This window comes from Mytilus trossulus, chromosome 1, assembly GCF_036588685.1.
Source record: "Mytilus trossulus isolate FHL-02 chromosome 1, PNRI_Mtr1.1.1.hap1, whole genome shotgun sequence".
Lineage (NCBI taxonomy): Eukaryota > Metazoa > Mollusca > Bivalvia > Mytilida > Mytilidae > Mytilus > Mytilus trossulus.
The window spans coordinates 84,675,541-84,691,060 of NC_086373.1; the positions used below are offsets into that span (position 1 = coordinate 84,675,541).

A 15,520-nucleotide genomic window follows, 5' to 3' on the forward strand; every position below is an offset into this window, starting at 1 on the left:
TGTAATTACTATTTATACTGCCCACACAGTGGTCGCCATGTCAGCCACTGCATCACCTAGATTTCCCGGCACCCTTTGCTGTCTACCCCTTTTTGTCCTTCAAGCTCCGTCCCGGCTACTTACCGGTCTATCTGAGCTCTAACCACCTTGACAAACAATCCAACTGCTTCATTACCATGTTGATACTTCAAATGTATAATTTTATTCAGACCTTCTATTACCTACTGAATCTAACTAAATAAACTGGGAATGTATCCCTTGTGATAATGCCCCAGCTTGCATATAACGCTATAAAGAGTCAATACCCAAGAACGGTAAAAGTGACGCCAACCAAATTCGCACTTGATCTGTGTTTTAAAAGTATTACTTTTCATAAAATTTGGTTGAGGCAAAATAGAATTAGAGAACGGAAACTAATTGTTGGGACGCACGGACGGAAAAAGGAAACACTTAATGTCTCCTTCGTTGCAGCGGGTGATATAAAAGAATTCAGACGTTTTCATACTGAAATTGTACATACCCGACCAATGCCCGACTCACTAGTATCACTACGACCCCTAAACGATCGAATCGTTCGGTCTGGCCTAGATCAGGCTGAGATCGAGTACAGTTGAATCGGTCTAGCTAGTCGAGTAAAGATCGTGTAGAGATCGTGAACTGGTCGGAAATATCAAATATGTATTCAATAAGTGGTCGGGTTGGAGTCGTGATGGAGTCACCAAGGAATCGTGAATTGTCGAGTTAAGTTCGTGTACAGTCGGATAGCAGTCGGATAGAAGTTGTAAACAAGAAAATCATGAATTTGGTCACACTTTGTCGTGGAAATTTAAACAATTGGGATTATCGTGTTGAACTGATCGGCAGCGTGAACCCAGCTTTATCGTAATATCAGATCTTTCACGATCATCAAAACGCGGTAAACATGCTTTCACGATCCGAAAAATTATTTTTTTGTAAATCTTTCCAAGTATTATATGCCTACTAACTGTCAAAAATTAAGAACCATTTGAATCATTAAAACAGAATGACCTTTTTCAAAGGAAATTTGTTTAGTGATTCCGATTATGAAATAAATCTTGTTTGTGTACATATTTTATGTCATTGAAATGTCGATGAGCAATCTGTCTGTTTTCTTTTAAATCTTGATTTTTCTCAGACACTGAGCATACCAATAGACCTTTGCGATAAGTCTTCTCGATATGATTGAATTCACGATCCTATACCAGAGCTTTCACGAACCAATCGTAATACTTGACCACCGTAAGGTATTCTCTCATTCTCTCACGATTTTTTTCTCTCGATAAACCGAATGACACCCGTGTCTATTATCTAAAGCCTGAGTTCACCTCTATAGACTTTGATGACTATTTGTTGTACAGTGTTGTTGTGTTGCTGCCTCGCTGTCTTTTTATCCCACATCTCCATGTATTCACTTATAATCAGACACTGTGAATGTTTGTTTTAAGTTACACTCAAAATACAATTTGTTATAAATAAAATATTAACTTTACCATATTTTTGCAGTAAAACAACAGAAACAAGAAGCAGTGTGTACATTCCGGTGGTTTTATGGGAAAATCTGTATGTGGTCTTTTAACATGTCATTTTAATATTTAAACATCCAATGAATTGAAATTGACCAGAAAGTATTTATTTGTATAAAAAGATACTAAAAGTGATTGGTTGTATATTGTCATTTGATTCTTTTATTTGGAATAATGGGATAAAAGATGAAATCAAAATGAACCTATAATTATTTTAACTTTGACGTCAGAAATGTCATTATTAAGTAGGTGTAAATCTGTTTTATTGAAAATACCAAAAAATATTTATTTCAGTTGTACCAAGGATATAATGGGATAATCCATTCTTTCTTATGAAAATAAATGATTTTCATATTTAACAAAGCTCAGCTTTCTCGGTGTTTTTAAAACAAAAATGAAAAGAAAAGAAAAGGCAACATTTTTTTTTCAAATCTGACTATGTTTTGTATAGTTCAATCACTATAAAGACGGACTACAAAAGTACCTTGTGTTTATAAATAGTTATTTGACAGGTACTACTAAGAAGACAAATGATAAACCGTGGGACCAAGGTGGTTGTGGTTGGTCATTAAAATTGTTGCCTGGTAATAGCTGAAAAGATAAACATGGCAAAACCCGGATGAAAATAATTTGGCCCAACGAAATGCATGAAATAAAAGTATGGAAAAGAAAAAAAAAATAAACAAGCGAGACTCGAAATTGTGAAAATGAATATTTCGTCAGGGAAAAAATACAAGATCAGGAAAATGGCAGCAAGATGGAAGAAAAACACTATTTACCAATCTGACAATCAAATCGACCTGTATGGCCAAAAACAGGAGCTACGGGTTATATTCCTGAAAATATCACGCTCACAAGAAAATAAATGATAAAAAGAATCTGTTCTTTTTATGATCTGTATATTGACGCTGACTAGCTATTTCTTCTTCGGCTTCTTATCATCACCAAATATGACAAACATTTACAAAGATACAGTATGCCGACCCTGTTAGTGGGTAATGTAACACCATATTTTTAATTGCAAGGGTGAAAATTACGTGGTGTAGTATACCACAAGCGTAGTATAAAATTATATCGCTAAGACCGTAGTTCACTGAGGTAGTTCATCGGCAGAAATGTGGTTGTTCTCTAGTGTCTTGTCTTGTTAAGCCGTTTGCATGAATATTTAAGCTTTGTTCGGTTTTGTTTTCTTTATTTATATGGCGATATTTTTGGTATTTGTTTTTTCATCATGTCTTTTTTTTAATTCTTATATTTTTTTGTGTACTTTTTTGTGTTTTGTGTTTATTAGTGTATATGCATTTTATTCTTGGCTTGCTTGTATGACTTGTATGGTTTTTTTTTGTACAGTACGGAAATAAGGAGATGTGGTAAAACTACTTATTAGACAACTCTCCACCAGACACCAAGTGACATAAGTTTACAACATAATAGATCCCTATATTGATTGCTGATAAAATCATGAGATCGGTTAATAATTTTGAAGACTGACTGCATGGAGCACTTTGAAGACCCAGCAATATACCGTTGTTTGTAAGGATACTAATGCAGTTTAGGTATCCAATACAGTGATGGAAGATCCATGCAGTTCTTCATCTTTGGTTGAAATTCCAAAGAACATAGGACAGACCTATGATTATCCAGGATTTCCTCTTTTTTCCTCTTTGGTAAGTGTCCGGTGAGGGTATATGTCGAGTTTACAAGTGAGTTGTCAATACCGACCGTGTAAGGGCAGTATAGCCAGTCAAGGTCGTTAAAAACTTCCATTTGTTGGTGTCAATACCCAATTCATTTATCTAGCACTGTATGTAATAATGACAGGGACAAGTTAACAACATATTTGTCATCGATAAAATTTATCAACACTTTAAATTCTATCGCTTAGTTTTGGTTCCTCTTTATCCGATTGCAGACATATTTTTCGAATTTTAAAAGGAACCCCAAGACCCATACTTTTTTTTATATTGAATAAAGGGTATTATATTCAACACATCTTTGCAAATTCTTCAAAAATATCTATCGATTTAATTTAGAAAACCTCATCACCTTAAACGGATTTTTTTCGTTCTCTCTCGGATATTACTTTTTACTTTAGAATTTAGAAAATGGCGGCTTCCATGGAGGAAAATACAAAATTGTTTTCTTTTTCTTTTCTCCAAAGTCTATTGTAAATTGTTTTCAGGAAACAAGAAAATGTCACAAAGAACCATAGAAGATGTCGTTTTTGACGTATTCAATGATATACTAGTAAGTTAAATATACAGAGTGTGGCCACAAGTATTTGTCACTTGAGATTTTTATAAAAATATTTTGGGGTAATTTGTTGCTTGATTTTAAGCAACTTGGTACCAATAGAATAATAATTGTCACAGGTTAAAGGATCTCCTGCAGTTGGTGATTGCAATACGGGTATACCACAGGTGCTTGAGGACAGGATCCTGTATGAGCCCCATATAGTCCCTCCCCCCCTTTTTTTTTTATTTTTTTTTAATCATAAATCTCAGATTTTTCTATATATATCACTTATTTGTACCATATATATACTAATATACTATATTTATACTCTAAATATGCATGTTTACTAATATGAGGCAGGCATAACCTGTGAATGGGGACGAAGTCTGTATGTATTAATTTCTTAATTCAATCATGTTGATAAAAGAAACCGAAATACCGTACATAACGTTCCCGATTTTGGTTCTGTTGTTAGGGAATTAGCTGTGACGTTCTTTAAGTTATGACGTCATATTCGATGTAAACAAAAGAAACGCTTTCATCAGGAAACGTAACGGTTTTTTTTCATATCAAACAATTATTAAAATTGAATTTGTATTGAGATCCAATCTTATGTTTTACTAGACTGGCAAATATAAAAAAAAAATCAAAGTCTCATGCAAACAAGACAGATTTCTGCGCAAATGCGGGAAAACCGGAACAGGAACTAGATCTGAAAAAAAAAGTTAACAATTTTGAGTTCATTAGTACAATGAAAAATTCGGGAAATTTTCCCGATTTTTTTTTTTTTTTTTTTTTTTTTTTATTGAATTTTCTACCGTAATTGGGGACTTCGTCCCCATATCAACGTGAATCTCGACTAAATAGTCCCTTTTAAAAAAAAAAAAAAGGGGGAGGCACTATATGGGGCTCATACAGGATCGTGTCCTCAATAACCTGTGGGGTATACTTGTATTATCCACAATACTGGTATAAATATTTTGTACCAGTATTGTAACTATTTTTTAACAAACAACAATACAGGTACATTACTGATACAGGGCTCGACATTACCGTTTGTCCGATTGTCCGGGACAAGTGGAAATAGGTTTCGGGCAAGTAGATTCATCATACTACTTGTCCGATGGGACAAGTGAAAAAATCGATGTCAGATGTTAATAGATCAAATTCAAGACTTATACATTCCTAAAAATATGAATGATTGTTTTATTGATCATACAAAATCAAATAAATATTCATTGATTGAACCAGAGACATGTAAACTTGTATAATATGTCTCTGATGGAACGTATTTGAACATGCTGGCAGCCATTGACCAGGGTAAATAAGTAAGGGGAAGTAACCCAATGTTATTATTTCTTCTTAGTATAAGCCTCCTTGAATTAGGAGCACCTCCATATGCATGATATGGAGTTTTACCATTGTTTGCCTTAACTTTAAATTTTTGAATTAAAGTTTGTGTCATTTGATTTTGCTTTTAGGCATAACATTAAATTAAGAAAGGTTTTATTTAATAAGATCAATATGTTAAATTAATAAGTTAAGATGTAAAAATTAAATGAAATCTAAAAAGGCAGATTTTTTACTAAAATGTTTTATGTACTTCCTGATCATATCTCATGTATATTAGTGTATGTAAAAATAAAAAAAATAATTGTAAAATCTTGTTTGGCACCATCAATAAATTAAAAAGGTTTATTTATAAAAAGGTGCCAAGTGTATTTGGTTTAAACCATACCACTACTTCAGAATGAATATAGGTCCATGAATAGAAGAACCTAGTGGTATGGAAAGAGATATAATTTAATGATCGACACATGATATATAGTGACAATGAGTCAGAGAGCTCAGTCTGCAAATAAGCCTTCAGTCTGAAATAATAAAATGAATTTTGATGTGGTATTCATATAACATAATAAAATACTCCCTTTATTGATCTTTATTATGTACAATCAAAGGGCAAGTGTTATTATTGCATATAACATGTATTATCAATATGGAGGAATTTCAATTAAAAATTCGGACAAGTGAGTTAAGAGTTCGGACAAGTTGATTTTCTTGCAACTTGTCCGAAGGGACAAGTTAGAAAAAATGATAATGTAGAGGCCTGTGATATACCAGTATTGCAGTAGTATTGTTGACTATACTTTAAGGTGTATAATGAAAAATGAATTTTAAACAAAATTAGATATTGAAGTTCAACATGTTCAAAGGAAGAGTAAATGAACTCAAAAAGATTATAGAGAATAATTGTGAAATCAGTTAACAACTAGTTAAGAATTAAATTGAATAATAACTATACTTGTACAAATAAACAAATGATTATTGTAATTTACTCATATTATTTGAGCAATTATGAATTGTATGAATAATTGCTAATAATGTAATCATATTTCTTTCTTTTATTTAATTCAATTGAGATTAAATAAAATAAAAGATTAATTTTATTATCTGAGTTATTATTAATTTTAAAAAATTCAAACAAATTATTACACTATAACACTGTATATTTAGCATTTACATGTATGCCATCATTTTTTACAGATATTTCAATACATGTACTGTATACTAAGATTAACATTTTTTGGTTTTTATTTTCTTTTTGCATGTATTAATCTTTCTCATAAACATGATAAAAGATATCGATATCCATTAAACATAAAAAGTTGCTTAATAGGGAAACCTGATTATAATGGTTTGTCTTCATAAATGTTAAGGGTAGTTAAAGCAGTTGATTCAGAACCATGGGTAATACAATTTGTAGCAGATATACCTACTGGTACAAATACTCAAATACTAATACTAGACAAGCACTCCTACAGTAAGAGAGTTGTACAGATGCTTTCTAAACAAGCTTGTGATCTAGTAAGCAACAGACTGAAGACCTAATAAAAATATAGAAAGTGGGGATTGCAGAAATGCCATCTCAAGAAGAAGCTACATGTATATCAGCAATGTCAATATAAATTTCAATAAAATATTGAGTCTTGGAAAAGGAGAGCTGGAAGAAAACATAGAAGAAAGTAAAGAGTTTGTTAAAATGCTGAGACAGTACGGTTCCCTTTTAAAAAAAAACCATCAGAAGATTTAAAACTTTCTTTGATTACAATCTCAGTGTACCATCAATTCGCACAATGGCATCATCAGTTAAACATACTATCACTCCATATAAAAATAAAAATTGTCATTTTGTATGTCAATAATATCATTATGCATATATACATGATATATGTGACACCTTTAATAAAAGATTAATTACCTATATATGTATTAAAATTGAGAAAGGAAATGGGGAATTTGTCAAAGTGTGTCAAAGTGACAACAACATGACCATAGAGCAGACAACAGCCGAACGCCACCAATGTGTCTTCAATGTAGCGAGAAACTCCCGCACCTGTAGATGTTCTTCAGCTGGCCCCTTTAAAGATATGTATACTAGTACAGTGAAAATGGACGTCATACTAAACTCCGAATTATACACAAGAAACAAAAATTAAAAATCATATAAGACTAACAAAGGCCAGAGGCTCCTGACTTGGGACAGGCGCAAAATTGCTGCCGGGTTAAACATATTTATGAGATCTCAACCCTCCCCTATACCTCTAGCCAATGTAGAAAAGTAAACACATAACAATACGCACACTAAAATTTACTGCAAGAGAAGTCTGAGTCCGATGTCAGAAGATGTAACAAAAGAATATAAATAAAATGACAATCATACATAAAAAAACAACAGACTACTAGCAGCTAACTGACATGCCAGGTCCAGACTTCAATTAAATTGATTGAAAGATTGTCTTCATCATATAAATATTAGACACAATCCCTCCCGTTAGGGGTTTAGTATCATACTACATGTATCATAAAATAATAAAAATATATGAGAAGAACATAACCTGTGTCATGCCAACAACTGTTTTTTAAATAAATGTGTTTTGTCCCGATGGGAAGACCCTATAAGTGAATCAATATTAAAGCCAAAATATGCAATCTTTAATGACCTGACAACAGTACTGTAACTACATTACATCCCTTCTTAATAAGTCTGTTTAAAGTTTTTTGAAAGCTTTGGAGGTGTATTGTTTATTTAAAAAAAACACAATACTGGTACAATACTGGAATACAATACTGGTACAACATTTTTATACCAGTATTGTGGACAATACTAGTAAATAAGTATTGCGTTTACCAACTACAGGAGATCCAGGTTAATTTCAGTAGATTAGCTGTCCTTATATTATGTTAAGGCTGACTTATTTTTAAAGGGCACAGGACATTTGGGCTTTTTTACCTGTAAAGCGATAGGACATTTGCGTTTTTTTACCTGTAAAGCGATAGGACATTTGCGTTTTTTTACCTGTAAAGCGATAGGACATTTGCGTTTTTTTACCTGTAAAGCGATAGGACATTTGCGCTTTTAAATTTTATTCACCAGCTGTAATAAATTGGCCAGACATTTGCGCTTTTTCCTTATAGTCGTCTACGTACATGTATACCTGCAAATGAATTTAACTTTAAACATGAATTTATCAATTCATCATAGTAAGTCAAATGGTCCAGAATCCTTCCATGTCCACAATAATGAACAGTTCTACTCAACTCATCCAATTTATTTTAAGCTCACCTGACCTGAAAGGTCCAGTGAGCTTTTCTCATCACTTGGCGTCCGTCGTCCTGCATCCGTCGTCCGACGTCTGTAAACTTTTACAAAAATCTTCTCCTCTGAAACTACTGGGCCAAATTTAACCAAACTTGGTCACAATCATCCTTGGGGTATCTAGTTTAAAAAATGTGTCCGGTGACCTGGCCATCCAACCAAGATGGCCGCCATGGCTAAAAATAGAACACAGGGGTAAAATGTATATTTTGGCTTATATCTTTGAAACCAAAACATTTAGAGCAAATCTGACATGGGGTAATATTGTTAATCAGGTCAAGATCTATCTGCCCTAGAATTTTCAGATGAATCGGACAACCCGTTGTTAGGTTGCTTCCCCTGAATTGGTTATTTTAAGGAAATTTTGCAGTTTTTGGTAATTATCTTGAATACTATTATAGATAGAGATAAACTGTAAACAGCAATAATGTTCAGCAAAGTAAAACCTACAAATAAGTCAACATGACCAAAATTGTCAGTCAACCCCTTAAGGAGTTATTGCCCTTTATAGTCAATTTTTAACAAATTTTCGTCAGTTTTTGTAACTTGTACAAAAATCTTCTTCTTATAGTTTGATAAATGTGTCCCATGACACCGCCTACCAAACAAAATGGCCGACATGGCTAAAATTAGAACATAGTGGTAAAGTGCAGTTTTTGATTTATATCTTTAAAACTAAGACATTTAGGGCAAATCTTTCAAGATTTAAAAGTCCATCAGAATAAGATCTATCCCCTCGCAAATTTTCAGATGAATCTGACAACTCGTTATTGGGTTGCTGCCCTAAAATTGGTAATTTTAAGGATATTTTGCAGTTTTTGGTTATTATCTTGAATACTATTTTAGATAGAGATAAACTGTAAACAGCAATTTTGTTCAGCAAAGTAGGATCTACAAATAAGTCAACATGATAAAAATCGTAAGAGTACCCCTTTAGAAGTTATTGCACTTTATAGTCAATTTTGAACAAATTTTCGTCATTTTTGTAACTTGTACAAAAATCTTCTTTTCTAAAATTATGGGCCATATTAAACTAAACGTGGCCACAATCATCACTATGGTATCTATTTAAAAAAAGTGTCTAATGACCCCACCTACCAACCAAGATGACCGACATCAGTAAATACAGTAACAGGTGAGCGACACAGGCTCTTGAGAGCCTCTAGTTTTAATATATATTTGAAGAGTATCATTTAACCACAGTTGGCAAATTACATTAAGATCCATTCTTATTATGAACAGGCACCCCAGTCAAGAATTGAGAAAGAGAAACTTTATTATTTATTTGAAATGTTGGGGCAATACCAGTCAGAACAGATAACAAGGGCTAAATTTGTTCTCTCTTCGAAAACTGACCTGTGATGACTATACGTGATTTAATGTCTTTAAAATATTTACTTTTAGCTCTATATAATCTTTAAATATATGTCAATGTGCTATGACATGAATTTGTTATGAAATGTGCTATGAAGTGATTTTGATGCTTACAATCATAAAGGAAAATATGACTAACTCTGCCAGGTTAAACCTGCCAGTCCCAAGTCTGGATAAAAGAGGATGAATAGTCATACATTTTTTTGTAAAAACTAAGTATTGCAAAAGCACAAATGTCTTATGTAAAAAGCGCAAATGTCCTTTTTTAGCTCACCTGGCCCAAAGGGCCAAGTGAGCTTTTCTCATCACTTTGCGTCCGTCGTCGTCCTGCCTCCGGCGTTAACTTTTACAAAAATCTTCTCCTCTGAAACTACTGGGCCAAATTTAACCAAACTTGGCCACAAATTTCATTGGGGTATTTAGTTTTAAAATAGTGTCTAGTGACCCGGCCGACCAACCAAGATGGCCGCAAGGTCTAAAAATAGAACATATGGGGTAAAATGCAGTTTTTGGCTTATAACTCAAAAACTTAAGCATTTAGAGCAAATCTGACGTGGTTAAAATTGTTAATCAGGATTCAGGCTAAGATCTATCTGCCCTGAAATTTTCAGATGAATTGGACATTTTATTGTTAGGTTGCTGCCCCTGAATGTGTAATTTAAAGGAAATTTTGCTGTGTTTGGTTATTATCTTGAATGTTATTATAGATAGAGATAAATTAAAAACAGCAATAATGTTCAGCAAAGTAATTTCTACAAATAAGTGAAGTGACCAAAATGGTCAGTTGACCACTTAAGGAGTTATAGCCCTTTATAGTCATTTTTCGTAAATCTTAGTAATTTTTTAGAAATCTTCTCCTCTGAAACTACTGGGCCAAATTAAACCAAACTTAGCCATATAAATCATCATTGGGGTATCTTGTTTAAAAAATGTGTCTGGTAACTCGGCCAACAAACCAAGATGGCTGCCATGGCTAAAAATAGAACATTGGGGTAAAATGCAGTTTTTGGCTTATAACTCAAAAACCAAAGCATAAAGAGCAAATCTGACAGGAAGTAAAATTGTTGATCAGGTCGCGATCTATCTACCCTGGAATTTTCAGATGAATCGGATAATCAGTTGTTAGGTTGCTGCCCCTGAATTGGTAATTTTGAGGAAATTTTGCTGTTTTTTTGTTATTATCTTGAATATTATTATAGATAGAGATAAACTGTAAAAAGCAATAATGTATAGCAAAGTAAGAAATAAAAATAAGTCAGCATGACCAAAATAGTCAATTGACCCCTAAAGAGTTATTGCGCTTCATAGTCAATTTTTATGAAAATTTGTAGATTTTCAATAACATTTTCCAAAGAAATTACTGTTATAGAGATAATTTAAAAGCAGCAAGAATGTTTAGTTAAGTAAGATCTACAAACACATCACCATCACCAAAACACAATTTTGTCATGAATCAATCTGTGTCCATTGTTTAATATTCACATAGACCAAGGTGAGCGACACTTAAAAAGCCCAAATGTCCTATAATTTGAAGCGCTAATGTCCTGTGCCGTTTTTAAACTGGTTATTGCTGTTTTGTATATATACAAGTAGATTATATTATGTATCAGGTCCGTTGGCCCAAATAACATATTAATGGTACTTTTCTTTGATGATTTATAATAAAAACAATATTTTGTTTTCATAAACTAGACAACTTGGAGTTAAGGTTCATGTGGGCTAAAATGGCAACATTTACACCTCAAAATTTACTCCAGTAATTAACCTTTATAAAAACAGGAAGAATGGACCCAGATTCTTATATTACAAGAATGTACATCAATGTACATGTTAATCACATTTTTATACGACCGCAAAATTTGAAAAAATGTTCGTCGTATATTGCTATCACGTTGGCGTCGTCGTCGTCCGAATACTTTTAGTTTTCGCACTCTAACTTTAGTAAAAGTGAATAGAAATCTATAAAATTTTAACACAAGGTTTATGACCACTAAAGGAAGGTTGGTATTGATTTTGGGAGTTTTGGTCCCAACATTTTAGGAATTAGGGGCCAAAAAGGGCCCAAATAAGCATTTTCTTGGTTTTCGCACTATAACTTTAGTTAAAATTAATAGAAATCTATGAAAATTTGACACAATGTTTATGACCACAAAAGGAAGGTTGGTATTGATTTTGGGATTTTAGGTCCCAACAGTTTAGGAATTAGGGGCCAAAAAGGGACCCAAATAAGCATTTTTCTTGGTTTTCGCACCATAATGTTAGTATAAGTAAATAGAAATCTATGAAATTTAAACACAAGTTTTATGACCATAAAAGGAAGGTTGGTATTGATTTTGGGAGTTTTGGTTCCAACAGTTTAGGAATTAAGGGGCCCAAAGGGTCCAAAATTAAACTTTGTTTGATTTTATCAAAATTGAATAATTGGGGTTCTTTGATATGCCGAATCTAACTGTGTATGTAGATTCTTAACTTTTGGTCCCGTTTTCAAATTTGTCTACATTAAGGTCCAAAGGGTCCAAAATTAAACTTAGTTTGATTTTGACAAAAAATGAATCTGTTGGGTTCTTTGATATGCCTAATCTAAAAATGTACTTAGATTCTTGATTATTGGCCCAGTTTTCAAGTTGGTCCAAATCGGGGTCCAAAATTAAACTTTGTTTGATTTCATCAAAAATTGAATAAATGGGGTTCTTTGATATGCCAAATCTAACTGTGTATGTAGATTCTTCATTTTTGGTCCTGTTTTCAAATTGGTCTACATTAAAGTCCAAAGGGTCCAAAATTAAACTTAGTTTGATTTTAACAAAAATTGAAATCTTGGGGTTCTTTGATATGCTGAGTCCAAACATGTACTTAGATTTTTGATTATGGGCCTAGTTTTCAAGTTGGTCCAAATCATGATCTAAAATTTTTATATTAAGTAATGTGCAATAGCAAGTCTTTTCAATTGCACAGTATTGCACAATGGCAAGAAATATCTAATTGCACATTATTGTGAAATAGCAAAATTTTTTTTAATTAGAGTTATCTTTCTTTGTCCAGAATAGTAAGCAAGAAATATCTAATTGCACAATATTGTGCAATAGCAAGATTTTTTTTAATTGGAGTTATCTTTCTTTGTCCAGAATCAACTTAAATCTTTGTTACATACAATATACAATGTATATTCACTTTTTACTACCAACTGATAAATTAAAATAATCTTTACCATTCAGTGATAGCAAGCAGTTTTTTTACATCTTAATATTTTATGATGTATTTAAATGAGTAGTTATTGTTGCAAACTCCATTAGAAATTTTAATTGAGATTAGTTTTGCAATAAGGGAAAGGGGGATGTGATTAAAAAAATTGGGTTCAATTTTTCTCATTTGAAATTTCCTAAATAAAAAGAAAATTTCTTCAAACATTTTTTTGAGAGGATTAATATTCAACAGCATAGTGAATTGCTCTAAGAGTAAACAAAAATTTTAAGTTCATTAGAACACATTCATTCTGTGTCAGAAACCTATGCTGTGTCAACTATTTATTCACAATCCAAATTTAGAGCTGAATCCAGCTTGAATGTTGTGTCCATACTTGCCCCAACCGTGCAGGGTTCAACCTCTGCGGTCGTATAAAGCTACGCCCTGCGGAGCATCTGGTTATATTTGTTCATGGATATGGATACATGAACATTGTAAATACAGTGAATATATATACTCAAAGTAAATGGGTATCATGACCATTCATGCCCAATACACGTTCATATCGTACACGTTTGTACCTCAGATGTTTATCCTCTATGTCTGTTCACATCCTACACATTTGCACCCAATTTTATTCTAATTCCAGTTGAATTACATGTATTAGATATTTTCCTAAATATTTTGAAAATATGAAAAATAAATTATAGCAATACACTAAACAAAACGCGAATAAGATTTATTCAAAACATAACAAAATTTTATATCAGAATCTCACTTTATTTTGATACTAATAGTTTCAAAATAAAGTGAGATTCATAGTCTATGAACCAAAAAAAATAATAGCAGTACACTTTAAAAGTTACCAAAACTCGATCACAAAATTATAAACATGATTAAACACAAAACCAATAAAAAGGGTGTTAACGTTTAGAGTGTGAAAGTGAAAGGGGGCGAACGTGAAAGGGTGCAAACATATTTTTGGAGCAAACAGACCTGCATATAAATAAGTCAGCATGATGCAAATGAGCTTGTTTAATGACTAATTATTGATACTATGCATGCTACAGTGCTTGTACGTTTAATATACCTAGTATACACTTGTTACATTACATGTACTTGATGTTTTACTATTTTCAGAAAGGTGAAGCCTTTGAAGAAGCTTTTTGTTCTGTTATTTGTCATACAGAAGAAACAGAAAAATGGAAGAAGGAATATTGTGTCAACAAAATGAAAAATATGTTTACTCAGGCCCAGCAAGAGGTAAGATATTTTATAATTGTATTATCAAGACCTATATGTACATTTATTTATTCGGTTTTAATTAAGGATAGTCTTAGCAACAAAAAAAGAATAGTAGACTAGAGTGAAGAACTTTCTTTCCTGTCAGTTAATTTGCTTTTTCCCCACTGCTGAAAGACACATCTGGTTGCTTTAGTGTTTACAATAGTCCATTTCATCATCCATAATTCTCCAATCTGGTCTTCTAAGTTCAGAAATTCCAAGACATTGACTATTACATGTACATCTCATATGTTAATTTAAAGAAGAAATCTTTATGCAAACAAATCAAAGTATTTTCTTACACTTATCAAGTTTTGGCATGCCTTACCCAAGGGTTCAGCAAAATAAGTCTGTTCATTAAAACATGATTAGAATTACTTTTTAAAGTTGTTGAATTCTATGTCATTTGGTCTCTTGTGGAGAGTTGTATCAATGGCAATCATACTATATTTTTAATTTTTATATTCATTGCATTAAATACCTTATCTCCCATTGAAAGATTGTTTATATATTTGTAAATTTTTGTTATTCTGGCATTGCATTATTTAAACTTACTTGTTCAAAGGATTAGAGGCAAATCAACTATGACAAAAATTTCTATTCTTCCAATAATACATGAAGACTCTTGTCTCAGCTGACAGGAGAAAAAAATAACACAAACTTTCACCACACGTTATTAGTTACATAGTGTGCTCGTGACCTGATACGATAAACATCGGGTCATAAAATTCTATATGGGGTGAGAGTATTAGGTCGCTATATATATATAGAGAGCTAGCACACAGTGTAACAAATTTATCTTTATACAAACGATCTTTTAAACATGTACTGGAATTTAGACTATTGACCTATCAAAGGGATCAAGTCTAAGAAACTACTACCATTGATCTATAGAAAAACAAATGCCAACAATAACAACTTGTTCTCTTTAAATGTGTTTTCTGCATTTATTTCAATCGTTCATTATAAATCTCTTCGTCTGCAGAAACATTTCAGATTTTTCCACAACTCTGTGTTGGTTTTTACAAAGGGATGTAGTACCAATACTCACTGTGTATTAAAATAAAATATACATGGTCTCCACACATTTTCTTTTAAACAGTCTTATTCCTAAAAATTTATAGGTGGTAAGATCCTCATAGTTACACGTAAAGATTGTAATGCAAATGCATGGTTTCAATTTTTTTTTATTTAAGTTGCTTAAATTTGTTATTATAATAAAATATATATATTTTTAATGACT

The 15,520-nt window shown here is 32.3% G+C and overlaps 1 protein-coding gene across 1 annotated transcript in view; it reads left to right on the plus strand.

Moving 5' to 3' along the window:
* Window positions 1-3,633: 3,633 nt before the first annotated feature.
* The window catches only part of LOC134687592 (mediator of RNA polymerase II transcription subunit 23-like), a 49,048-nt gene continuing 37,161 nt past the window's right edge, over window positions 3,634-15,520 (plus strand). The window contains exons 1-2 of the mRNA XM_063548010.1: window positions 3,634-3,791; window positions 14,134-14,256. Coding sequence (XP_063404080.1) covers window positions 3,738-3,791; window positions 14,134-14,256 — 177 coding nt within the window. The 5' untranslated portion in view covers window positions 3,634-3,737. The remainder of the gene's footprint in view (window positions 3,792-14,133; window positions 14,257-15,520) is intronic.